The following is a 27,448-nucleotide window of genomic DNA, read 5'->3' as shown; positions in this document are numbered from 1 at the left end:
TGATTTATCGTGTAAATTGGGCAAAAGTCTCTCTTGGTTCATCCTCCTTCATTCACTGATGTTTTTTGATTTCTCCTCAGAATTCTCACACCCTTTTATTTTTTTTTCATCTATTTTAGATCTTTTGCTTTGATTACTTTCTGTGTTCTCCCCCTTCTCTGCTCTTAAATTATATGTTTCAGGTATAGACCATTTCTCACTTTTAGAAATCGGATTGAGACATTTGAGATATTAATAGTTGGTTGATAATACTACTGCTGTCTACAGTAAACTCCTTATATCTTTTTTTTTCTTTTTTTTTTTGGAGGGGAGCACATCTTGAACAAGCAGCTGACACAAACAGGATATTAAAAGAGAAGGAACATAAGTTTGGTGGGGGACAATAATTCTTGTGTTTCTCCCTCACTTTGTCTTCTCCCCAGTGTGTTCCCATAATTTTTCTGGTCTTTCCTTCTATGCCTTCTATCTAAATCTTGTATAACTTAGCCTTTCCGTGCTATCATCTAGACTTTCATGTCTCTCAAAGCATGTAAACTTAGCCTTACGTCTTTCTCACTATGGTGTCGTTGATGCGGAACATTCCCTGAAATTTTTTTTTTTAAACTCTCTGGATCTTTGCTTCAGCACCTTTCATTAGCACTGCCCTGTTTGTGTTTTTATTTTTTATACCTTCATGTGCCTTCTTACCTGAACATCATTCCTCATCCAATCTCCTCTTGAATATGCTTCTAATATGATGAGAGGCTTCTGGTCACCTTTAATCTTAAAACTATTAGGTTTGGGGGTTTTTGTAACTGTGCATACAAGTGTGTTATGTTTCTGGCCTGGATGCCTCCTCCTTTGCCCAAATATGTCTGTGTTTATGTGTAAGAATCTTGACTTGAACTGGTGCAACCTGTTAACCATTCCATCATGTGCAGCCTGCTACAGTAAATTTGTGTTAGTAGTTTCCAGTGATCCTTCAGATCTCTCTTCCTGTCTGAGCTCCTTCTTCTAATGCATGTTAAGCTATTTACTGATATGCAGAAGACTCATCCTAGCTGTGAAATGCAATGGAAGTGACTCCTTGATTGCTCTTACATGACACATGAAATATGTCTTGTCCTTCTCCAGCCCCTCTCTAAAAAGTCTTTGTTATGCTTGTTTTCTCCTCTAAGCTTCCACTGCCCCTGAGCTCCTGTCTGTTGTACAGCCAGGTACACAATTCAAGAAGAGCAGGGTTGCTAAATCTGCTTCTGACAGCTTCAAAAAAACAAAGTTTAATGATTACTAGGAGGACAGCAGTTTCCTACAGCTGAGATAGTGGAGAATCTAAACAGTGAGAGGGCAGGTTGCAATCCCTACTGTGTTTCTACATCAGTGGGTTTGAGTTTATGTCAAGGTAATGTCATTTAGGCTGATACTTATGAATATTCCATTACAAAATAATGAGAACAGATGTATGGAATGACAAAACGGAGTAAAAATGACAGTTGAATGCAATCTGCAAGTAGGCGAACATGAGTCTGTTGTATTGAAATGCACCATGGAGGAAGCTCCAAACTCAGTTTTAATTCTCCTTTTTCCTTAATTTTTAGTTGATTCTTCATGGTAGTCTGCCAGCATGGTTTTGTCATGGTTCTTAATCTGAACAATTAGTAAAGCTTGGTAGGGCTTTTGCTTTAAAACAGACCAGGATTTAGACATCTTGTTTCCACTCTTGACTTACTTGTCAGCCTCTTTAGGTTTGCTGTTCAAAAGCCAGTGCAGAAGATCAGGCAACTGAAAGTTTTTAATCACAGTTCTTAGCAACTTAAACTGTTCTTAAGTATACTCAGTTACAATTTTTTAACACAATACTATCCTTAAATGACTGGTACCGTATAATTTAAAAGTATTATAACATCAGGTGCACAATATCTAAGTCAGGGGGTTATATCCTTACAAAAGGGAAGGGTACGGTTAATGAGATCTCTTCCAGTTGGCTATTGCAACTTTGCAAAGTAGGTTTTATTGCTGTCAGGTTTTTTTTTCTGGAATGATCTAGGGCTCTAGTTACATGCTGTTTCTATATATGAGGGAAAGAAAACTCAAAGGGGCTGTAATTGTATATCATGGCTGGTAACTTGTCACTGCATAATTTCTGTACAACTCAAAAGTGATTCTGAGTATATAAAAACTGTGCCCATAGCGCTGAAACCACTTTCATCTAGGTGGGTGTTCAATCCTTTTTTCCCTTATACTTTCTTGTATTTGTATGCAATCTGTGTGTTTGAACAATGAAGCATAAACAATTCAAAACCCTCGTTCAGAAAAATAAGAAATAAGTAGTCACTGCAGCAGATGTTACTGTCTCTTCCCTAAGGGCACAGACAGTCAAAACCCAAATTCCCTTTAATTATCCCAGTAACAGACATCTGCACACACACAAGAATGCAGAAATATGCACTTCTGGCTGGGGAGGCTCTGTCAGGACAAAGAAAACAGGAACGCAGGCTGGATTTTAGACCTTGAGACTTTGGAGGTTAGAGTGGATGGTAAAAGCAGGTCAGGGAACCAGGGCCTGGTAATTGCTGTAACTGCACTGGCCTGGAGAGTGGCAAGCAAATTGCAGAGACAATGACTTTGTGCTTAATGAGACATGAGAGGAGCCAGGTAGAAGGAAGTAGGTTTACAGTAGGCTTAAGAAAGTTAAGTTCAAGTTCACTTGTTTAAAGTCAAGAGACATATACTTTAAGTATGCTTTATTTTCTGTTTTTCCCATTAATAGTAAATAAATTACTTACAGCCTTGCCTCAGTACCTCCAAAATAGTTCTGAGGCTGTAAGAGTTGTATAAAAAACAAACACCCCATAGGCAAGTGATGAACTTTCTGGAAAATGTCAAAAGGCTTATGGTCTTGGGATTTGTTTTATTATGGATTATTTAAAGTGGAGGGGAGCTTAGAGAGCTGGCAGAGCTTCTAGATTAAGGCTACAGCTATATGCTTATTTCTTGGCCTCTGCAGTTCTCTTTGTAAGGAAAGGCAAACTCCAGGACTATGTTAAATTGTGTTGGATAGTAGAAGGAGGGGAGGTGCCTTGTTTGTGATCTGAAGAGACCTTCAGAATACTGGATCTTGAAAGGGAACTGTAGTTTTTAGGTTGGTTTTGTCTTTTTGTTGGTTTTAGGTTGGTTTTGTTTCTTTCTTTATTTTTTCCCTTCTTTTCTTTTTTTTTTTTTTTTTTCTCTTCCCCTGAGCAAACATGAGCTCTGAACTGCAGATGGAGATCTAACATGTTTTCATGTTTCCAAAGCAGAACCAAATGTAGTGTGGTAAGACTTAAAAGAGGAATCCTTTAGTTTGTGGTTGCTGATTTAATCATGCTGGGCAAAGTCATAACTCCATCTTTTCTTTTATAGAGGATTGGATTGCATTATCTAACCCAGCCTAAACAATTGTTTGGGTTTTTTTCCTTGGCAGCAAGAAACAATGTTTTAATTTTTTATCTCTTCCTGGATCCCTATTTTAAAAACTTTAGAGGTCTTACTGTCTAATTACTATCTGATTACTGGAATGCCTATATTTTTCAATGTATTATCTAGATTTAAAAATATTCTTATTTTTTATAAGAAATACTCTTAAATTTTATTAAAATGTAGGGATTAGCTACTATAAGTACATATTCTTTTGTTTCCCAGTTATGATGTCCACATACTCTTAATTCTGAATTACTAAAGTCAGTGCTGTACACAGCCCTCACATAAATGCATTCTGTATGGTAAAGGCTACATGCAATGTCTTTTTTATTAAAATGCAGTCCTGAGTATGGTGACAGGGCTATTTGTCTTAATCCTTACTTTTTACAGAGAAGCATGAAATGGTGTCAGCTGATGCCATCTTTTTTTGTTGAACTAGTACACTCCTCCACATATGTTGCGTCCAGTCTGCCCTGGTGTATTCCATTTAGATTATTAGAGCCTTCTGGTATCAAAGACTCTTTAGATCAGTTACATCCACGACCCTCCTTAGCCTTGACAACTGTGTGTTTGTACCATATCAGTGAAAAAGCGGACACACAAGCCACATTCTGATCTCAGCACCAGGAATTTCACTGGGGCATTGAGCTGGGATTGACTTGGCTTTTTGATTATTTTTTTATTATTATTATTTTTTAGAGCAGATTTGTCTCTTGCTGTAGGCTTTAAATGTTAGAGTAGCATTTTTCTTGTTTCTGTGTTTGACTAAGGTTCTAATGCAGTAATTTGTCCTTCTGATATACTAAAAATTGCAAACAAGGCACCTTCTTGGTCTCTAATTCATCCTGGTGGACAATATGTGTGCTTGGTATTTAAGGGTCAGATTATAGGGTGTTTTCTTCCTCCTTATACTTCTACGTTGGAACTAAAATGTAATGTCAGTACTACCTTTAAACTCAACTATTGCAAGAAGCATTAATAGTTATTTTCCCTGCCTCTAAAAGGTGTGCTAAAGGAGGACAGCTTTAAGATTTGTGTAAAAAGGGTTAATGAATGCCAAGAGTTTTGACCTGAGGCTATAACTGTATTGAGTACTTCTGGCTTTGCATTCTACAGTGAGCCTTCATGCACAGCCTAGGCAACAGGCACTCTACAGCATCTCCCTGTGGGCTTTTCCCCAAACCTCCTGCGGAAGAGAGTTCCATAGCACAGGCAAGACACAGTCACCTTAGTGATACAGTTCTGTGAGACAATCTGCCTAAAGAGTCAGGATCATAAAGATAAGCAGGTATATGCTCATGGAAGAAGACCTGCCATCATACAATTACATATTGAAAGCATATGTCTGGAATTTCAGGTTTTGGAAAAGCAGCCTGTCAGGCCTTCTCTGCTTTGCACTGAGCTGCTTCTACCATGGGTCTCACAGAAAAACAGCAAGTGGCAGGGCAGACGTTCATGCTCAGATTTTGAGATGAGTATAATTAGATTTATATTTTTTTTTTTTTGCTGGGGTACTTCCAACTCTCAGGATGAGTCTTTTTTGTAAGAGATACTGAAAGGTATCTGCTGTGCTTACTGTATTTGTTAGATGAGTTGTGCATGTTTTTTTTTTTTTTTTGTGATTTGCTTGTCTTGTGTTTGCTTATCTTTCTCAAAAGAAATGGCACTTTTAATGATTTCATGGGTAGTGTATTAAACAGGAATATACACATTGGGAAAAGCCCGTTCTGATCTGTTTTGTGGCAGTGCTAGGGTAGGCTTGAGGAGAAATTTGGTCCAAAGTAAGTACAAATATGTAAAAGAATGACTTTACAAATGCATAAAGAATAGCTTGGATGTGTATGGATTTAAACACTAAGTGCCAGAAATAGAACCACTGTAGCTGCGGTGGAGCTTCGTGGCACTGCAGCCTGGGAAGTGCACAAGGTAGTTTGTTCAGGTGTACTGTAGTTTTCTCTCCGTCACAGTGACAACCAGACAAGCCCAGATGCCTGAGCTAGAAGTCTGCCTGCAGCTGTTTTCAGAAGTTCATATGAGGGGAAAAAAGACCTTTATATGATACCTGATATTGTCACATACATGTTTGTAACTACAGCTGCTGCTTCTTTTCTTTTAATTACTACTATTTTTATTTTTCTTTAAACCAAATTGAACAAAATTATTTAAAACATGGAATCATTGTACATGAATGTCAATGTATGTGATGAATGCTGAGCAGCACATTGATTGAATAAGCCCTAGAAAAATAGGTTATGTTCATAGGATCATGGAACCATAGAATGGTTATGGTTGGAAAGGACTTGAAAGATCGTCTCGTTCCTACTCCTAGGCCATGAGCAGGGACACCTTCCACCAGACCAGGTTGCTCAAAGTTGTTGACAAACTAAGGTGTTGTGTTTTTTTTGTTTGGTTGGGTTTTTTGTTGTGGGTTTTTTTTTTTTGGTGGTTTTTTGTTTGTTTGGTTTGGTTTTGTTGGAAGCCCTGGGATATTATTTGCGCATCTTTCCTTTCTTCACCTGAGCTGTAATACCTTTTTATCTTTCATCTGCAGTGAGTCAATGACTTACCAGCAAGGCTGTTTAATGTATTTTTGTGGGGAGAGAATCCAGTGAAAGGGCTAGAAAAGACTTGTGATTGGAAGTGTAAGAAAGAAAGCATAGATAAAAGCGATTCATAAAAGATGCAACATGCTCTGACATGCCATTTTTCATCTCTTTTTTTTCTAACCCGAGAAACGTGCTTGTTTTCCTGAAGTTACACTGAGTGAATTTATTATTCATGGGTATATTTATGTTATCATGGGAATTTTAGAATGAGGATTTAACAATCACACTGTACTCATACTGATGATGCACCGGAATTACTGAAGAAAATCTTTTTTCTCAGTCCTGGTTTTAAAATAGTTAGCGACAACGGAGTCCTGAAGCATCACAGCAGAGTGCTTGCAAGTGCACCTTACTGTCCTTAAAGAGGGAATGTTGCAAATAAATCCTGAAACAGGGCACTCTGGATGAATGAACAGGTGGATCGCTTCTTGCCAGCTGTGACACCTCTCGTAATAGGTTCCCTTGGGGTTAATGGGGCTGGAAAAAGGGCAGCAGGGGTGATGTAATGGAGTCACCATGGCATGTTACTGTGGAGACTTCTGACTTGTTTCACTGCCTTTGAAGGGGATAGTAATGTAACTTGAGTATCATGGGAAGAGAAGATCTAAGTTAGGTTAAAATCATTATACAGCTTCAGAAAGATGAGGATTATTGTGTCATCTGTAGATTAAATACATTTAATTATAAAGTAAGTTTAGCATGCGGTATTATATTTTAATTTTCTCATAAGATTAGTCAATTTGTTGTACCGATGACACCCAGAGACTTCAGTTAATATTGCAAATCTGCTAGTTTTCAACTGTGTTGTTGCTGTTATTGTTATTAGTATTATTGTTGCTATTATTATTATTTTGCTAATTATTCTTCTTCAGAAGGTGGTACCATGTATATGTTTAGCTTTATGCTCACTACTTTCAAGAAAGACACCATGACAATAGGTGTCACATACGCCATAAACACTAGTGATTTTTTTAATATCTATGTTAATTTCTTAATGAAATCAGGTCTTTACAGTCTTTTAGCTTTGTTATTTGCCATTAAAGATTGCTTCTGAATTCAGTTCTAAACATGAAACTGTTCCTTATTAGTAATTTCCCCATTTATTTGATTGTTTACTGTAGCTCTACTTTGAAGGGCAGAATAATGAAACTTAGGTTAGAGAGAAGTTTACTTTTTAATTTGTGAAAAATTGTAGAGCTCAGCCCCTGGCAAGTCCTTGGACAATGTGAACCAAACAAACTGTGGCCTGTTGGGCAGATACTAAATTTAAAGTTAAAACCAAGACAGGTTTCTGGAATGTCATTTTTTGTATGAGTATCTAACGTCCTCCTGTCCAGCTTTGATTGTTAACCTTCTTTGTCTTTAAAGCTCTTTATGAAGGCTCCTTTGATCTTTCCTACTAGCTGAGGGGACTGGTGTGTTCGCTATGCCATATGTTTATGAGCCATGGCAAGTTTTGTTTCCTATTAAATCTAAGCTATTAACTGTCATCCTCCCAAAACCTGAAACCCCCGAGAAGACCCTCAGCATGTGATTCGCAGCATGTGAAGAGAGCTGTGGTTTTCTCTGAAACCAATTTTTTCAATATCCAACTTTTAGTTCCATGGGGAAACATGCATTTTCTTTTGGGAATCTTTTTGAGGCCTGTAGATTCGAGTCCTGGAATAACAATTAAAAAAAAAAAAAAATTTTTTTTTGCTGAGGGTAAGTGTGTCTTAGCTGTACCAAAAGGACCTAACATGTGTTGGAGAGCAGCTGCTGTCATGGCTGCATGTATACCATGATTTAGTTTTCCATGGACAGCTCTGAGGCTGATGTCTGCAGAACGGTAAACACACATACATAGTTTTAGAGGGTAAAAATAATATCCAGGTTGAAGGTGTGCCTGAATAGGTGTTTCAGTATCAGGAGTAAGAAGAGAGAAGTCATTGAAGGGTTAAGTATTTTATTGTGCTGCATGTGAACTGAGGGCAGAGGAAAGGGGAGGGGAATCCTGCCAGGAAGGGGAGGGCTAGAATTGGAAAGGGGAAGGATATTGTGGTTTGTTACCTGTGATCAGCAGGCAGTACGATTAGATGTGTGTCAGCAGGCCAGCTTAATTTAACTTACATATTTATTTGTGGTACTGTTGTAGCATACAAAATTGTATAGCTATATTAGTTTATAAAGCTTTTCATGTTTCATCTATGTAAAAATCATTAATAAAGTGAAATTATTATTGCTCACTATTTTGCTATGACTTTTTAATGTGAAGAATAATAATTTGTAGACCTTTAATGGCTCATTATGCATTTCTGACTCTAAGGAGATGACTCATAGGAGAACTGAAAGGTCTTATTTCACCTAAGGCTTTTCAGCTGGAATTTGCTGTTTATATGAAAATATAATTATTCTGTTGATTTATTTACATAAATCTTCTGTAGCAAAACTCAAAGTAGAATTTCATCAATAAGCTTTTACTTTTACAGTTTACATGGGTTTTGTTTGGTCTTTTTGTTGCTGTTGGGTTTTGTTTTCCTTTACAGAATTATCACAAAGCTGTAGCTTTGTGATGCCACTATGACACTCATGAGATACAGTTTGTGTCTACTGAAAAAATGCATCTTGAATGTGCTCTTCCTAACCTTATTCCCTCAAGCAAAAAAGCTGCTGAATGCAACAAAGATAGGAGAAAATAATTTAGTGTTTTCAGGGACAGAGGGGAATCGGATTTCAGAGAGATTTCTTAGCAATTTCTTAGCATTCTCTTCTTGTGCTCTAGCCTGGGCTTGCCTTACCCTGCCTGTCCTCTGCCCACTCCTTGCAAACCTGGAAGTGGTCTCAATCACCTGCTTGCTGTACCTTGAAGCTTTATAGCACCTTGCTGAGACAGCAGGATGAGTGGAAAGGTATTGTCTTTCCTGTAGTCTTCTGGCACTGCAATACCTCTGCTTTCTTTTTTTTCTCTTTTTTTTTCTCCAGTAAGTGAGATTCATAAAGACATCTGGATTTCCTCATCTTCATTTCCTACCTAATTTTTCAACTTTTTAGAACTTCGAAATTGACTGTTTCATACAAAATACATGACTGAAAGTTTAAGGTTGCAAAATCACATAGAAAAAAAAGAAATGCCTCCTTTGGACTTGCCTATGAGGCATTATATGTGTATGAGTAGAGAAAGGCTACATGAGCCTAAAACACAAGTATATGTGTGTGTATATATATATACATATATATGCATAGGTATATTTTTTTTTTTTTCTTCCTATGGAAAAAAAAAATCTGCAGTAGTAGGTGATGACGGCTGTAGTCATAGATATATGTGGCCCCATCTCCTTTTCTGCCTGGTGTTCAGTCCCTGATTTGAGAACCTATCCAGTGCCGATGGAATCAACAGTGAATATAGCCACAGATTCTGCAGAACATGTAAAGACTGGCATTGCAGGCCTGAAATTGCAGAGACACGTGCAGGCTGTCATTAAAAATGCAGAAGTTAGTTTTCTGACGCCCAAGTGATTCTACTGCACAGTTCCATCTGTTTTTCCAAGTATGATACTACAGCTTCTGCACAGCGTGTTTAATGGTTTTCTGCAGTGGCTGAACACGTTTTGACACAGAATAACATTTTTCTCCTGGGCTCTTTCCTTAGGAATGGATTACTTCCTTGTGCTAAAACTTTAATATTTAAATTAGGAACAAATCATCCTGAAACAGGCGCCAGTCATGGATTATTTCAACCCAGACATTTGCAAAAGGAAAAATCTGCTCATGACCAAAGACAGGAGCTTAAAATAGGTGCTAGCAACCTGAGCTGCAACTGATGATACCAGCATTAAAAATTACACTGCTATTACACTCTCAGGGAGGTTGTGTTTACTCTGTATTCTAAATGGTTATGACTATGTGCTCACCTTTGGTCTTTTTATTGGCTGTTTCATATCTATAGACTTCAGTAGGCAGTTCTGCAGCCCATTGTGCCATACATACATAGTCCTCTTCACCTTTCACATACATTCTGGACCACTGATTTGCAACTGCGTTAAAAAAAAAATAAACACCAAAAAAACCCACTTCAATGTTCAATGAATGGGGGGAGAAACTGTAAAGGATGAGGCTTTTATACAAGTGCAATTTTTTTAGAGAACTGTTTATATGGTGTAAACAGTTTCATATTCTGTGTGTCTGGGTGAAAAACTATAAATTGCGCTGTGTTTCCAGAACACCATTTGTGTTCATATAGCCACAATGCTGTGTATCCAGCAAGTGATATGAATGATACTAATAATACAGATATTTAAGGATTCGGTGTACAGTTATTTATCTGCATTAAACTTTGAAAGTCGGAATAAATTCATATTCTGAATGCAAGCAAAGCTCCTTGCTGATTTTCAGCAACTCATCCACTTGTCTACCCTGTTTTGTGTAGCACTAAATTGGTCCTAGAAAGGTGGTGGTGGTGATTTCACATAAATGTCAAACATTTTCCCCTTTTAATTCATTATGTCTCAGCCTTTTTATTGTGAGAATTATGAAAAGTCAAATTTACTTGTCTTTCTCATTGTTTTCCATATGATCAGGTCCTTTTTTAAAGAACAAAGCAAAAAAAAAACTAAACCCCTCAGCTGCTTCTGATGCATTGAAAATTAATCTGGCTTCACCTGAGAATGTAGCAGTGAATTACAATTGTACTGTGGTGATTTCTGCTTTACCTAAGGAGAAAAAACACATCTGGCATATAAATCAGTCCAGAATTTGAATAGTTCATTCAAGCATGTATTGAGTGCCAGCTCTTTGTATTTCACAGGCCTGTAGTGTAAATTACGTGGTATTCTGGTAAAAGTCTCCTCTTTTTCCTTAGAGGACCAACTTGCAACCCCACAATATCTACACATTAATGTTGGCTACCTAATGTACGATAGTGATGACATTGACAATAACAGTGGTATTTCTTGATTGCTTTTAGAAATTGCCCCTTGGTTACATATATTCAGAGCAGAAGATGCTGTGGACTTCTCACAGTTAACATTTGACCCAGGACAAAAAGAGCTTATTGCTGGAGCAAGGTGAGAAATCTGTTTTCTTTTCGTGTTGCATCAGATTAGATTTTGTTCTTTGTTGATTGGTAATATTGAGCCAAATTCTAGTGTGACCTTTCCCTTGTGTGACGCCCCTGGCTTCCAGGCCCACTGGATGTTTATTTCCTTATTCTTGACCAAAGTTAAAAGAAGGGCTGCCTGGTATCAAGGATCCTAATAGGTTAGACTATTCTCATTTTAAGGAAGACTGTCCTGGAATACTCTTAAACATTGGATGTGTACAATACAAGAGGCAGATGCTGCATGACAATGTGTCAAAAGTTACTATAGCATAAAACTTATTTTGATCCCAAATTTGGCTATACAATATGGCTTTTTGTGCTTGGATGATTCTAATAATTATTCAGTGCAATGCCAGGAACAATCTGTTAAAAACTGCAGAATTAGTAGGAAAGATGGTGATAATCATAATTTTTTGCACAGTAGGACAGTACTTTGCAAGCTGTGATCAACAGTGACACTGTCTTAGGTGTCAGTGTTGAAGCAGTGGCAGTCTTTGAAGACCATTTTTTTTCTTATATGAAGTATGGTAAAACATTCTGGTTAGCAAAAAAATTTAACCATTTAAACTTCTTATTTACATCTTCCTTCTGAATATATTTTAGTCTTGAATTAATGAAGTTCTAGTCACTTCATTTTTCTGTTAGATGTAGCACTGGAATATACTGCTGTTTCCCAATTTGTTTCTTAGTCGAAAATGAGGTTCAAAGAGTGATAAAATGCACTGTGAGAATTTTTTTTTTCCATGCGCCACTGGAAGTTGCTTGTCTACAGGGGCAAAACTTTGAGTGGAGATAGATATATGTCTTTTGCGTACCTGAAGTGGGATATCCTGTACCCTCATGTTGATTTTTGTTTTCAGTAAATTGCCAAATGAAATGAGGCATGAGGCTGTCAACTGGTGCTGTTCTGTAAAGATAGCCAGCATAAGTCAGAGCTGTTTGAGCCTCTCCTCAGTTCTATGGAATTGTGCGTTGGATTGATGCATGCTGTATAGAGCTCAGTAACTAATGAAGAACAAGTTTGGTTTTTTATTCCTTTCTCTCAAATTTTTGTCTTATTTTTCCTCTCTGTACTGTTCATCTGGGCTCCAAATCTCAGGAAAGAATATGCTCATTTAAACGTGCTTTTGAGGAAGGCTTTTGAATAACAATGGAAGAAGCTTTTTCTGAATAGTCGGTGACTATGAAAAAATGCCAGGTGCCAATTCTGCCTTTTGCAAAAAACCCAATACAGTGAAAACAATAGGATTCATTTGGTTTCTCTATAAGTTAATGCTGCTTCAAAGCTTCATATCTTTTGTTCTGGCTAACATTGCAATATTAAAAATGTTCAATATTTTTAACATCACAACAGAAATCTTTGTTTTCCAGCATCAACTATAGCTGGTTGTTACTTGTTCATAGAATTTATTGGATTTCTCCTTTCCTTATTCTGCATTTTCCATTCTAAATTTTAAGCTTTTCCACAATGTTTGGCCATGGAGACCTCTCTTTAGAATGACTGTGCTTGCCAGTAGGTTTTTCTGATTGTACATATTGTTGATATTAGTATGTCCTTTTCAGTACGCATTTTTCTCTTCTTGAAGTATTGTGCCAGACTATATAGCAAAAGTCATGTTATGTCACTGTCGTGGTTTAAACCCAGTCAGGTAACTTGTTCACTCACTCCCAGTGAGTGGTGCCGAGCTGACAACAATCAAGGTCCGTGTCCGTCTCCCCCCCCTGCACCGGGGCTCTCCCCTTCCCCGCTCCCGGAGGAACGGGGAGGAGGATCGAGAGAGTGCAACTCCTACGGGTTGAGACAAGAACAGTCCAGCAACAAATCACCACCGCTACTATCAGCTAAAACAATGATAAGGGAAAATAACAAGGGAAGAGAATACGATACCACCGGCCAAGAAAACGAGTTCCACCCGGAAGCTCCTGTCCTTCCGGGTAACTCCCAGTTACCCCCCACCCCGGGCATGACGTGCTGTGGTATGGAATACCTCCCCGGCTAGCCCGGGTCAGGCGCCCCGTCTCTGCCTCCTCACAGCTTCCCCTCCTCCCTGGCAGAGCATGAGCCTCACAGAGTCCTTGGTCAGGGTAAACATCACTTAGCAACAACCGACAACATCGGCTTCACCAACACTGTTCTCAAACTAGAAGTCAAAACACAGCACTGCACCAGTTAACACAAAGGAAAAAACATGACTGCTACTGCTGAACCCAGGACAGTCACGCAGTCATAGATTCCAGGGCTAGCAACCAGTTGTCAGGGTGTTGTAGTCCCAAAACCACAAATGTTGATCTTGCTGACTATGCATCTTTTGCATGTAGTCCCTGCTTCTTTGTAGAATGAATCCCTCCACTGTGAATTGGATATCGAGTTTTCTGCTCATTTACAGGCATGGTGTTTGCAGCCTCTCAGGTCTCAACTGGCTGCACTGATGTTGGTTTTTTTTTTCTTAATGCTCTACTTATACCTTTTGTACAAATTACCTTTCCCCCAGGGGCATCTGAACAGAGCATTAATATTAAGATATTTGTGCTGTGGCTTGAGGGTAACATTTTAATACAAGTTTCTTTCACATCTGCCTCACAGGATTCACATACCTGTAGAGTCATTAGAAGAATTCATTTTCTGTCCTAAGCCACAAAAGTGCTCTCGTACAGTGAAGATAGTGTGTTCTTAATTCTTCCTTTCTAGTGAAATATCTTTTAGCGTTCAGTTATTTCTCTTAGAATATTACAACCTTTTTATTACCTTCTTGTACTAACACTTAGGCACTGAAAAACTAATAACTATGTGCAATGTGATATGAGTAAGACATGAACAGTTGCAAGTTCCTGTTCAGTTGTGCAAAGGATGATTTTCCCTTCTCTACCCCGTCAGTGGTAGAGAAGGGAAATGTGTGATATGGCACATGGCAAAGCTACAAATAAACTTATATTACTCTATTTACATTCCCATTATGATTTATATCTAGCATCCAAACAAAAATAGGAGGTAATGCTTGCACCTCTAGTCTTCTGCTTTAGTAAGGTGATGGTGGTGTTCTAAACTGGAGAAATGATTTTCACAGCCAGTAGCTGTGTCCTGGCTCAATTTAAGTTTTTAATTGTTTGGTGGTTTTTTTTGTTGTTGTTGGGTTTTTTGTTTTTTTTTTTTTTTCTTTACTTTAGTGAAGTTTAATGAACTCTTTCCCAGATTTCTCTAACTTAGAAACCAAACAAAATAATAGAGTGAAAATTTGACACTATTGAAAATTCTTAAATCTCTTTTCCATCACTGATACTTACTGCAGATGATTCTCTTAATTTTTGAAATTCCAAAGCCTCTAGAGAGGTTTATGACTTGCTTGTCTTAATAAGCAAGTTAGCAAAGATCTCAGATGGGATCCAGTCTGAATTCCTTTTGGGAGTTACCAATGTCATGCAGCTACGTAAAAAGGCAGATTGACTTCATAATGTCTCAATAGGTGTCTTGTGTAGTGACAGAGAACTATTGATATCACTGCATAACGTCCTTGGGGACACTTTAAACTATGTAGTGTGTATTATTCTGTTTATTGTTGCTTAAACAGGGTTAACCGAAATTAGAAAGAGGTCTAGGGAAGGGCTGCTAAAAGGCAGAGGGTTGGAATTACAGTGCAGGAAAACAAAGGCTGAGTGTGTGCACAGAGCCTGCCCATAAATCCATCAGCAGGTATATCTAAGGAAGGAAATGGCTGTATAAACTACAGTAGTGTTGGCAGAAAACCAAATGAGTTTAAGTTGGTCATGGGTAATTTAGCCAAGAAACAATCAGTTTTGTCACATTTTACCAGTGTGAACAGAATAGGAACAGAAATATTTTTGAGATGGAGATCTCTAAATTTATAAGGGGACATTATTCAGTAGTATTTGATATAGCAGGCAGTGACTGGGAAGTTAATTACTAGTCCTGTATTGCTAAGATTAGTCTCACCTCTCAGATTTGGAAAATAAAAGGTGGTTTTCTGATGTCTAGAGGTATTCTGCCTGCTGTGCAAAAATAGATATTTTTTCAATTTTATCTGCACACAGGCTCCTTGCTCCCACCCCACAGATTGTTTTCGAGTCCTTGTGAGAAGTCTCTGGTTGATATTCTGTTTTGTTCTGCAAGATGTCCGCTTCTTCTATAGGTCTTGAGTTGATTAATTCAGAGTCTCCTAGCCTTATTTCAGTTTCTTTATACATTCTGCACTGATCTGTGAATGTTACTATTCCAGTACTGGCACACACCTTCACTTTAATCATCCAATACATGTTCCCATGAAACTTTATCTTTGAAATTTGCCCTAGGCATTGTTCTTAACATCACTTATGACCTGGCAGATAAAAATAAATGAGTTCTCTTGCAATCTGAAACCTTCTAGGGAATTCAATTGTTTTCTTCAAAAAAAACCATATGGCAGAGCAGAATTTACTTTTATAATTAAGTGGCATCAGTGAAGGATTACTCTGAGGGCATTAGTTCCTTTGTAAGCTCAAGGAAATGAGACTGCTTGTTTATCTTATTCTAATAAATTCTGATAAAATATTCAGATGAATATTTTTGTGTGTGGTATTTAGTGGACTGACTTAGCATCTAATCAAATACAATAATTATTTCTGTATTTAAAATGCCAGTAAGCATGGAGATTCATGGATTTCCCCAAGAACAACCTTGCCTTCTTTCCCTATGTGGTAGTGCTTTGCCGTGTGTTTCTTTTTTTCTCTCTTGTAAAGGTCAGTTGAGGGGGACCAAGACCAGCTCAAGCGAAGGATACAGTGGTGTCTGAATTGCCCTGGCAAATTACCTTTTTTTCCTCCTGTTCCCTGACAATGCACCAAACACTTACCAGCTCTAGTTTGTATAAATCAAAACTTGTTAAAACTGTTCCAGCCATTTTGGTAAAATGAAAGTCTACTGGAAGTATGTCTCAAACTCAGTAGGTTAGGGCAAAGATCTTGAGGTTCAAAATAATTAGTTGTATTTTCCTTCTAATCCCTTCTTTTTTTCTTTTTTTCTTCTTTTTGTGACTCATTTTTTTTTAATCAATTTTATTTGAGCCATGCAAGAGGAATTATGGCAGAATAATGTTGTTTATTTAAGGGAAAAATGAAGTAATCTTCCTCTTTCCAAGCCTCTTGTGCTTGAAATTTTGAACTGCTAGGAGTCTAGCTGGAGTTCATTCTTAAGATGTGGAAGTTTATATTTGAAAAATTCAAGTTGGGCTAGCTCAGCTGTACTTTAAAATAATACAGTTACCTATCAGAAATGTCCCTCAATTCTATTCAACTTTTTTTTTTTTAAATTGTATCATATATATTTAGAAAAATCTTACATTATTTTTTACATGGAGCATCCTAATAACAGTGACTTTCTCCTGTAAATTAATTAAATTTGTTTTGAGGTGGCTTATTGCCTCAGTCAGTTCTTACCTCACTGATGAAGGGACTGTGTAACAGTATGGCTTTTTACTTAATTAGATGTGTGTTTGGGAAAGTTAATTTGAACCATTACCACTACTTGCCATAATAAGAGAAAGGCAAATTAGAGGATTCATTATCAGTGGGTTTAGAATCTCTAATAATAGAATAAATAACTACACAGGTTTGCTTCTTGCTGTTGTCTGCTCTCAGCAGGAGAATTTCAGAGCTTCCTGTTAATGAGATGCTCTGAGTGCCAACATATTGGAAGAATATACAGGCACCAGGAATTAGTGCTTTGTTCTTTGAACATCCGTCTGAGTTTATTGTTCATTTAACACTTGGTTCTGGGTAATCAATGTCAGCCCTTTCACAGATTGATCTGGTCTAATCTAAGGTATGGTTTAATGTTAAATCTAAGAGAAATTATCATCCTACTGCTGCAGGAAGAGGAAGGTCTTTCTCTCTATTGCTTTTTTTTTCCTACCTTGCTAATGGATTCCTAAATACATTTAAAAGCGAAGGCTTTGTAGCTTTCCTGCTCATGCCTTGTTCTGCAATTTTCTCCTCCTTTACACCAGCTCTGCTAATAGTCTGGTTGCAGGGTAACACTAGTCAATTCACTAAGGCCACAAAAATTTCTCCTGTGCTAATATAACGTCTTGCCATTTTAATTAGTGGAACTAACATAAGGCATCATCAGAGGACCTATTGAGTTGACTTGGGATAAGATGAAAGGAAAATGGCAGTGGTAAATGGAACTTCTTTGGCAGAGAACACTGCTATTTCAGTGTAAACCATCTTTAGAAATTACATCAGATGAATGGTGTTCTGAGAGTACCTGTCTTTAATTGAATAATGACTTAATATATACACACTGGATCTGTGGTAGCAGTAGTACATGTCCTGCTACAGAATATGGCAACTTATGCCTTCTCTAGGTTCCTGTTTAGACTCTGCTCTCATTTCAGTTATCTGTTCCTTTCTTCTGTGGTGAATTTTAGTCCAAGCATATGGTTTCTGGCCTACATCACTGGCAGTTTGGTCCTTTCTGAACTTGTCCAGTGTGGGTGCCATTACAGTGCTGAAATGCAAGGCAGGGAGCTACCAACTGATAACCAGGTTATAGAAGTGCTGGAGAGGTACATGCCACTTGGAGCAGCAGTCAGGTCTATGAAGGACTCTCCCCTGCCTCTGATACATAGGTGCCTTGCATGAGTTAGTACAGCACTGTGGTCCTGGGTTCAGCAGTAGCAGTCATTTTTCTCCTTCTTAGTAGCTGGTGCAGTGCTGTGGATGCACTTGAGTGGCTGCAATCTTCCTGTGAGGGGGCTGCTCATGTAGGAGGTAGATGTGGGTCTCTGTCCTCATTCCAAGAATACAGTCAGAAAACATGACGGTGCCATGATGCGTACTGTGCATGTGACCTTCACATCTCAAATTTTAATGGGAGCAAGGTTTAGCTTTATATAGAGTTGACTATATATAGTCATTTGTTGACATCATGTGCATACCTTGGTATGCAGCCTGCTGCCATGTACAGTGAGCTTCCACTGAAGGAAAGGACTGGACTGTGCTGGAAAATTAATGACTCTACTGGAGGACTGCAGCGTGATCCCAGGAGGGAAATTAAAGGCTGTCTTTGAAAATATGGGCCGTCAAGTTTAGTATCTCCTTCCTTGAAGTATCTTTAGCATTAATGTGATCACTTACATAGTTTTTATTGTTTTGTTGCTGCAGTTTCTTTTCTTAATAAAATAAAATAAAAAAAAAAAGAAGTCCAAACTTTGAGTACTGTAGACTCTTTACCTTCTCCCCCCTGCCATGTGTGCAGGAGTGCTGCATCCAAAGATCTCTAGTCGTTGCTGAGGCTGTAAGTGAAGCTACAGGGAAGTGAATGTAGTAAGATTTGCTAATCCTAAGGAGCAGCCATCAGAGAAGTAAATCAGATTTTACAGGACCTTTGAGTGGATTAATTTAATTTATAATGGAATTCTTTCATAATTGGCTCTTACAGTGTTGTTCTTCTGTTTGCAAAGCTCAGTGTCTCACTGGTCAGTCTATGACCACCTGGGTCTTCCTTTCTGCCATTTTGAATGTTTTATTAACATGGTTAGTCTTTACTTCCTCGAGAACACCTGTAATTTTAGAAATTGTTTTAAAAGAGTAATAAGAAGTCCAAGAACCATATTTTTTAGATTGAATTAGCATGAGCCGCTAGTCTGAAAGTATTTATCTGTGGGTATATGCTGTTTTCACGTTCTTACATTTATCAGGAAGCCTTATTTCATTATTCTTATTTGCTGAGACTTCTGTTTTCTGCACAATGCGGATACAGTTTCTGCTTTTCATTATTGTGACATGACCATTTTCATGTAATAGTTCAACTAGACCACTTTGATTAGGATTGTTTTATTTCCCATGTATCATCCTTAGCTTTTTCTCATATTTTCTCTGTTGTATTTGAATGTAACCAGATGAATTTTCTGAATAATAACTTTTATTCATATTATTTCTTTTCCTCCTATTTTTTTAATTATTATTATTCTTTTATTCCAAATTGCTGACTTTACTGTACTGCAGAACTAGAATTAGCTTTTACCCCCAGAACTTTCCCATCTTGAGCATGAAATCATGACTTTTTTCTTAATAGTTGATTCTTACAAAGCTTATACTTCTCATTTTCAGACTTAATATCTTTTTCTTCCAATAAATTGAATAAAATTTTCTTCTTTCATGTGAAATAGTTTCTTAAAAAAGTGCACAGGAGGGAATCTTACTGGTTTATTTCCAGGAGATTTGGCAGGATGTCTGGTCATTCCTTGAGTTTTTGAGTTTGCTGCAGCCCCTGCTTATTAATTCAGGTTTTCAATTGCAGGTGCCTGTAAGGGTTTGGGGTGGGGTTTTTTGTTTGCTATCCTATGGGTTTTCAAAAGCTTATTTTATAGCATGTTTTCCTAATTTTTATGTGCCACCTTAACTTCCTTTAATGTCTGTGTTTAATGCAACAATATTTATTGTTGTTGTGTTACAGTTTGCCATTTCACAAAAAAAGGAATAAAATGCTGGATTTAACAACCATTCCTAACATGCTGTGCTTTTGAATATGTATGAATTTTCAACTGATTTTTGTCATCAACTTATTTAGTAACATACAGAAGGTTAGTTTTATACCTTCATCTGTAGTCATATTGTATGTGTTCAATGCAATAGATCAAAATACATTGTTTTCAAGGAGGTCACCGGAGAATGCTTTTTGTGGTGCTTCATTCAGTTCTCACTGATAGCAGTGGAAGTCTTTGCCATTGGTTTGAGCATGCTGTTAATTAACAAGTTTTAGTTATCATAGTTCAGCTAAAAAAGTTGTTCAGTGCTGTGAATATAAATCAAAATGCATATTGCCTGCTGGCTATCTTAAGGAGTATAGGATGCTGCTCTTTCTCAGAGTTAGTTGTGTTTTCTTCTCATTAGCATCCTTCTGTTTGCAAATTTGTGTAACATATTTGCTTTCCTCTTTCATTAAACACCAAATGGAAACAAGTTTACCAATTACCACCAGTGTCAAATCAGTTTAATTCTAACATGTAAAGCTATATTTTTCTTGCTTTTATTACCACCATATGTGGACAAGAGACAGGCCTACGTGCTAAGAGGTCTGTATCTATGCTTCAGAAACTATTTGGTCATTCTTATCTCAAATCCTTTTTATGCCTTAAAGCATAAATGCGCTAGAATAAAGCTAACTAGAGGTTGAAAAATGGCAGCCCAGGGCATTATCTCAATAACATGTTAAAAAATATATTGTTGCCTGTCTCGTGAGCAGCATAATGGAATGAAAATTGTCAGTTTGTTCCCTTGATCAGTGCATGTCATGAAAATTGGCAGTGATTTTTTTCTTTGGACTGCCAGATTTATTAATATCATATTTCCAAGGGTGGGGGTGGGGTGGAGGGGTTTGATGGTTTGATTTTTTTTTTTTTTTACTGTCATGCACGGGGTTTTAAAAATTTATTTTTCTCATATATGTCCTTTCATAGTTCTTGCATATTAAAGATTCATGCCTTAGGATGTTAAATTATTGCATTTGTAAAGCTAAATTTAGTTCTGCAAGTTTCACTGAAGTGGGCTGTCCTGGGTTTAGTCAATTTTTCTCCTTCTTAGTAGCTGGTGCAGTGTTGTGTTTTGACTTTCAGCCGGGGAATAGAGCTGATAACACCAGTGTTTTTAGGTTTTGCTAAGTAATGTTTACCCTGACCAAGGACTTTGTGAGTCTCGTGCTCTGCCAGGGAGGAGGGGAGGCCAGGAGGAAGCAGAGACAGGACACCTGACCCAAGCTAGCCAAAGAGGTATTCCATACCACAGCACGTCATGCCGGGGAGGTAACTGGGAGTTACCCGTAAGGGCATGGGCTCTCTTTTGGGGTCAGGCATGTTTGGTGGGTGGTATCGTATTCTCTTCCCTTGTTATTTTCTCTTATCATTACTATCATTGGTGGTAGCAGTAGTGGTTTGTGTTATACCTTAGTTACTGGACTGTTTTTGTCACAACCCGTGGGAGTTACATTCTTTCGATTCTCCTCCCCATCCCTCTGGGAGTGGGGAGGTGGTGGGGAGGAAGGAAAGAAAGAGGGAGGAAGGGGCTGAAGTGGCTGGGTTTAAACCAGGACAGTTCTTTTTGACGCACAACGTGGGGCATGAGGTGTTGAGATAACGACAGATCTGACCAGAGTGTGTCTAATTGTATTTGTGATAAGCATCCATTGTTTTAGATTAATAGTCACTCATCACAATGCTGATTTATTTGCTCTCAAAGTTGTTCCTCTTGATCTCACAGTTTCAGTATATCGTACCTTACTTCAAGCCGGTATTTGCTGCGTTAGTGTTTTTCAAGTGTGGGGCTTGGGCGAAGGTTCTTGTCTCATTGTACTTTATGGTGATGACTTGTAATACAATAGAATCATTGATCATGAAACTGATCTGGCTTATGTTCCCAGTGTGGTCACCACCTCTATACTTTGGGAGGTATATAACAAAAGTCCTTAGTCCTTGTCGGGTGGTCAACCTGTGAAAGAGACATTCTTTTACCCTCCCCACTCCAATAAGCTGGAATCAAACCAGGGACCTAAGGATTTCCACAGGTAGGAATAGCTCTGGTTGCTCTCTGAGGGGTAGTTTGCCACTTATCCCAGTGTTATTTACGTAGTCACAGTCACCACATGGTGTCCATTTGCCCAGTTTACCTCTGTGTTGCTAAGGGGTAATGTCTTGCTGTGTTTTCCACATTGCTTTCCTTATTCCATTTTATTTCTGCTGGCTTATTTAAAAATAATATTTTACTTGGTTATTGATAGCCACAAGAAGTTGAAAAAAGTTCAATAATCAGCTCTGACTCCTGGCTCATTCACATGAATATAGACATTTTAGTCTCCTTAACACTTAAAGAGTCAGTATTTCTAATTCCACAGTGGATATATTAATGGGTTGAAGTGCTGTGCTCTATTGCATAGGATTCAAGGAAATAAACCCACAAAACTTTCGACCTCTGTTTTTCTTTAGGCTGACACTGTGTTTAAATATTTATTAATTTAGAATTTTTCACAGTTTGGGACAATAGCTTGTTTTTTATAGGCTGAAATTATGTAAGGGTGAAAGACCGTAAAAAGACATGGCTTAAAATACTACATGAGTGATAAATATTCAGTAGATATCTCAAGATGAGATTGACATGACACTGTCGTTAAGTACTGACTTAAAACTAGAAGTGTGAGACCATGGTATCTACTCATTTATTCTACATCAGAGACTGCATTTATTTGTAGAGTGTAATGTTGTAGCGGTTTAAACCCAGCCAGACTGCTTGTTCACTCACTTCCCCCCCTTCTTGCCCTCCCCCTACTCCCGGAGGGATGGAGAGGAGAATTGAAAAGAATGCAACTCCCACGGGTTGAGATAAGAACAGTTCAGTAGCTAAGGTATAACACAGATCACTACTGCTACCACCAATGATAATAATGATAAAGGAAATAACAAGGGAAGAGAATACAACACCTCACCACCAGCCGACTGATAACTCGCCCCAACAAACCCAACCAAGCGCCGACCAATACCTCCTCCAGCCCTGCAGTCCTAACCCTTCCAGGTAACTCTCAGTTACGTCCTGGGCATGACGTGCTGTGGTATGGAATACCTCTTTGGTCAGTTTAGGTCAGGTGTCCTGTCTCTGCTTCCTCCCGGCTTCCCCTCCTCCCTGGCAGAGCATGAGGCTCACAAAGTCCTTGGCCAAATCAAAACATCGGTGTTATCAGCTCTGTTCCCAGGTCGAAAGTTAAAACACAGCACTACACCAGCTACCAAGGAGAAAAATGACTGCTACTGCTGCACCCAGGACAGATGGGCATTTATGTGCCACTTCTGTGAGTCTGATACCACTAACTTAAGAAAGCAGTTTATACCTCCTGCGGATGCAGTTCGGTTTCTCTGGAAGAAAAAGATTGTTCTACTTCTGTAAGTGGAAAAAAAAAGTTGTAGGTTTCTTTTAAGTTTGATACCTGGAGTGAAAGAAGCACAACTGAGGATGGTTGATGGAAGCTTATATGCAGCGAGTTGAGGAGCAGACTAAGTATTTATGTTCCCTCCTGAGGTAAGACATTTTGCAGATATGAAGATATCTTTTGTCCTTACAGACAGAGTACAGGTACGCTATACTGTGTGCATCACTTCTGATGTACAGTGAAAGTCATGTCAACTTGCATGTAGCTTGTTGGTGAAGCTTTGTGTAAATGTTATCCTGCAATGTACTATTTTCTTTGTTTGCTCACTTCAGGTCTCTTCATGACTCAAAAGCAAGTATTTTAGTTATTTCTTTGTGATGATTTACCTGTGCGAATAACAAATATTCTGTCTTTATTTTACTTTCTCATGATTTCTTGCCCTTAATAGCCTGTCTCCTGTATTTTGAGTAACTCTCTTTAGCAATATTCCAAGGAAGGACTAGTGACCTAATTCCTGTACATCCACAATTTAAGTAAAGCATTTATGTACCAGAATCAGTAAATAAACGCACGTAGTTGCATCCCGTGCAACTGGCCATGTTAGTGATTGTGTTTCTGAGATACATGTTTTGAATTATTTTTAGGTTTAGACACAGTTGATTTTTGTTTCTCACCCTGCGAGATCATTTAAAGCAATTAATAGAGAACTACAGTCCTGACCATCGCTTCCCCAGGTTTTAAGCAATGCCTTTGTGTCACATCTTATTCGTGGTTTGCCTGCACTCCTCCCAAGTTTTGCAGGCGCAGGAATACTGCTGTAGAGAAAATCTAGAGTGAGAAAGCCTTTTGCAATGAAAGCATGGGCTTTTGAAAAATATGCTTGGCTTGTATTCAGCTCCTGCTGTACATGGAAAAAAATCAGACCAGGTATGACAGGACTTCAATCAGAATTGTGAAAACTGTGGCTTCTACAGACATTCCATCATACTGAGATCCTTTGCTTCAAACTTTGCCCATCTGTGACTCAGCTAATTGCATAAGGTTTCCATCGTCATGGGGAGAAATGGATGGCTTTAATCTCCCTGTCCTCTTATTCTTGTTTAGACATCTGACAGTGGTCACACGGATCTGCCAAAGCACTGAGTTTTTCTTCCCAATGATTCTAAAGGAAGACTGGAGCAACAGCTCAGACATACATGTTTGCAGTATAAATATCTAATTTATTCATATCCAGCCACTCTTTCAAGGTGAAAATCTGTTTTAGAAATTGCCTAAGTCCCTAGCCCAAAAGGCTGTACGTTAAGACAGTCCTGAAAGAGTTGAGAGTCCTGACTACCAGTCACTTTTTAATTTTTCGTCTTTTATATTCATTATGTTTTTATTTAAACACTAGTAACAATTCATTTTTATCTACTTTTTTTGTATTCCAGAAACTACCTCTTCAGATTGCAGCTTGAGGATCTCTCTCTAATACAGGTATGTTTTATGTTTGTTCCCGTAGTTCCTCTGCATGATGTAGGTAAGCAGATGTTTTAAAGATAATCAAGATATTTATAAGCTTCATAGCTACAGATAAGTATGCATCTGTTTTTGTCCTCTTTGCGGCTCCTTATTATATAAGTCATATTATCCATTTTAATTCCAGATTAGCCTTTGTCCCAGGCCATACAGACCTGATGTTACGTTACTCTGCTGTGATTTTGTTAGAGTGAATCTATAAAAATGGAGGCTGGAAAGGAGGGTAATTTTCTCTTAGAAAAATGCACTTACTATTGTGCAGCTTCTGTATTCAGAACTTATTATAGAAAAAATATATTTAAAAAATAATATAATTTTAAAAATCTATCATATTTACAGAAGTTAAATTAAGCAAATGAAACAGCATATTTTCAAGAAAGAAATACAGTGTGAACACAGGTATCAAAATCTCTGTTTTGTAAATAAGACAGCTATCTATAGTTTAAGACTTGTTTAGAGCTTGGAAGATGAAACAAAGCCTTTTAGAGTCAGTTAGGCTTCATGGAAAGGTAAGTGAGAATCCCTGATGAATTTATTTTATCCTGAACTTCACCTGACTTCCATATATCAGCAACCTCATCTTCTTTCAGTATTCTGAGCGGAGTTACTTGCTTGGGGTTTGTTGGTTTTCTGCTTCGTTATTTTTAACCTTATAATTTCTGACCTTCAGCATTCTTCTGTTCCTGTCTTTAGGAGTAGTTTTAGTAAATATAATTAAGTTGGGTGACTTGCTAAGGTATGGAAATATAAAATCACAATGCAATAGAAATGTATGTTTTTTCATAATCTTTTCATTTATGCAATTTAAAATTAACTAGCTTTAGATTCAGGACTGTGCCTATTATTTCACTAAGTAATGCTGTACAGTTGAATATGGAAAAGTAAAAAGAGTTCAGGTTAAAGCTGGCTTTTTGATTTGTAGAACATCTTGTGTGTGCTTTAATTAGGCTTGCAGACTTCCTTTGCTCTCTCAGACTACTAGAAATAGGATCTGAAGTTGTCTTATAATTAACCAAAATTGCAGTATTGATAAATATTCAGTTTTGTTGCTATTGCTTAAGGCTGTGAAGCACCAAGCACTTCTTATATCCAGAATTCAGACTGCCCACTTTTACCTTATGTAACATACTCAATATCCTGGCAAATAATTTAGTCCTGAAGACTCTTTATTGCGAGGCTGCTCCCAGAGGTCTCTGGGGATGTTATTGTAGTTTATTCCGCTAAATCATAGATTGAAGTTCACAGCTGCCCTGTGTTAGCATAAGTATCAGTAGGCTGAATTCACTAATGAGGGAGAAATCTGTAGATTATAGAGGTTTATAATTGTGCTGACTGACTCAAACAAATGCCCTCCCACCTCAGTCTGCCAAAAATACAAAATGAGGACAAAAATCATACTGTTGATGTTGATACTAGGTTGCTAGGTTTTGTTGGTCTTACAAATGTGCAGAACCCTTTTCCATGTGTCAACTTGAGAAGACTGTTTAAAATTTCCTATTCAGTCTTCAGTGCTGTAGCACCACTGTTTTGTGTTTGTATTTTTGAAACTCTTTCTACAGCTCTTTAGAGAGTTTATGCTTCTAAATCAAAACCCAAGTATGTATTTTTTTCCTTTTCACCCGCACATCTTTATAACCCCTACCTACTCCCCAAGTATTCATGTTTTTTCCCTTTATTTTCAAACCTACCATTGTGACTTCTTCATATTTGTCCTTTACAGATCTTATCTTCCTCTTCGTCCCCTCCGTTTCCCTCTGGTTCTATGAGATTGCCCCAGGGCAGCCCTTATCCAAAAGATGTGTTTCCTTGGGTATGCCAGGATGTGGCAGTTATGGCAGCTCCAAATTAGCTGTGAGACGGCTGAAGCCTTTTTTTTTGATGCAAGTAAGCCAGGATGTAAGGTGTGTTGTTTAAGACTCCCAAACTCATTACACAACACACTCAGGTCATCTTTTAATCTGGTGTGAAAGTATGAAATCAATCACTGATCTTACAGTCATAAAAGTAGGCTCGGGAATGTTCTCAAGAAGCTCTTTAGCTCCCCCACCCAGATACCCCAGGCCAAGATCAGAAGTGAGTGCTGCTATTATTACTGGCAGTTACTTGTCTGAAAACTTCTTACAGGTCTTTAGTCATAAAGATGCACAACTTTTTTCAGCCTTTGTTGGGAAATGTTAAGACATGAAGAGAGTCTCTGTCTCATGAGGGTGAAAGTGTGAAAGCTCTAGTAATGAAAGAAACAGTAACCATTCCTGTGGAAACTTGGAACTCAAATTTACCAGCTACCAACCTGAAATTCACCTAGAGCCAAAGTATGTTAACCCAATGATTCACTGAGGTTTACAGACCTTTCAGACAAGTTTTGTTGGAATGACAGAATGCTAGTTGCATTGCCAGTGATCCCGACATCATGTGTAGGGTTACCTCAGGTATAATTGGAGTAAACTTTGATTTCTGAAACTTTAGGACAGGTGAAGTTTCTCTCATTCACATGTGATGAAAGAAGTATTTTGAATAAGATTAGAGGATGTAAAGTTAACCAAGTTAGCAGTTAAAAATTACAGTATTTTAAAGCTCCAGATCTTTCAAACTTGAAACTCTATTATGGTTAAGGGAGGTAGAAACAAAAGTGAGAAACAAAGTAAAAGTTATATTAAATCCTTGCAAAGCAGAATGATGGAATTTTACAGGCTAAATAAAGTGTACTGTGGTTTAACTTGTTAATGCAGTATGGGCTAGGCAGATATTCTTTTTTTTTGTGGAGGGGCTGTCTTTATGTAAGACAGTAAGACAGAAGAACTTTTTGCATTATTTTTCTCCACACAGTTGTTGTTATAATAATGTAAAACCCCCAGTTTAATTCTACTTATGTAGCTCACTTTGATTTCTTTGCATGAATCAGCC

The 27,448-nt window shown here is 37.9% G+C and overlaps 1 protein-coding gene across 7 annotated transcripts in view; it reads left to right on the top strand.

Moving 5' to 3' along the window:
* The window catches only part of SEMA5A (semaphorin 5A), an 831,366-nt gene that overhangs the window by 108,851 nt on the left and 695,067 nt on the right, over positions 1 to 27,448 (top strand). For all 7 annotated transcript variants that reach the window (XR_009742648.1, XR_009742649.1, XM_061449193.1 and 4 more), the window contains 2 exons: positions 10,987 to 11,086; positions 24,457 to 24,502. Coding sequence is in view for 5 of the 7 variants with exons in the window: in XM_061449193.1 (XP_061305177.1) it covers positions 10,987 to 11,086; positions 24,457 to 24,502 (146 nt within the window). In the remaining 2 variants the exon portion in view is untranslated. The remainder of the gene's footprint in view (positions 1 to 10,986; positions 11,087 to 24,456; positions 24,503 to 27,448) is intronic.

The sequence above is a fragment of the Pezoporus flaviventris genome, unplaced genomic scaffold (assembly GCF_033815535.1).
Source record: "Pezoporus flaviventris isolate CSIRO_AGI_PZ_B2104156 unplaced genomic scaffold, CSIRO_AGI_Pfla_v1 ptg000007l, whole genome shotgun sequence".
NCBI lineage: Eukaryota > Metazoa > Chordata > Aves > Psittaciformes > Psittacidae > Pezoporus > Pezoporus flaviventris.
This window is presented reverse-complemented; position numbering and strand designations above follow the sequence as displayed.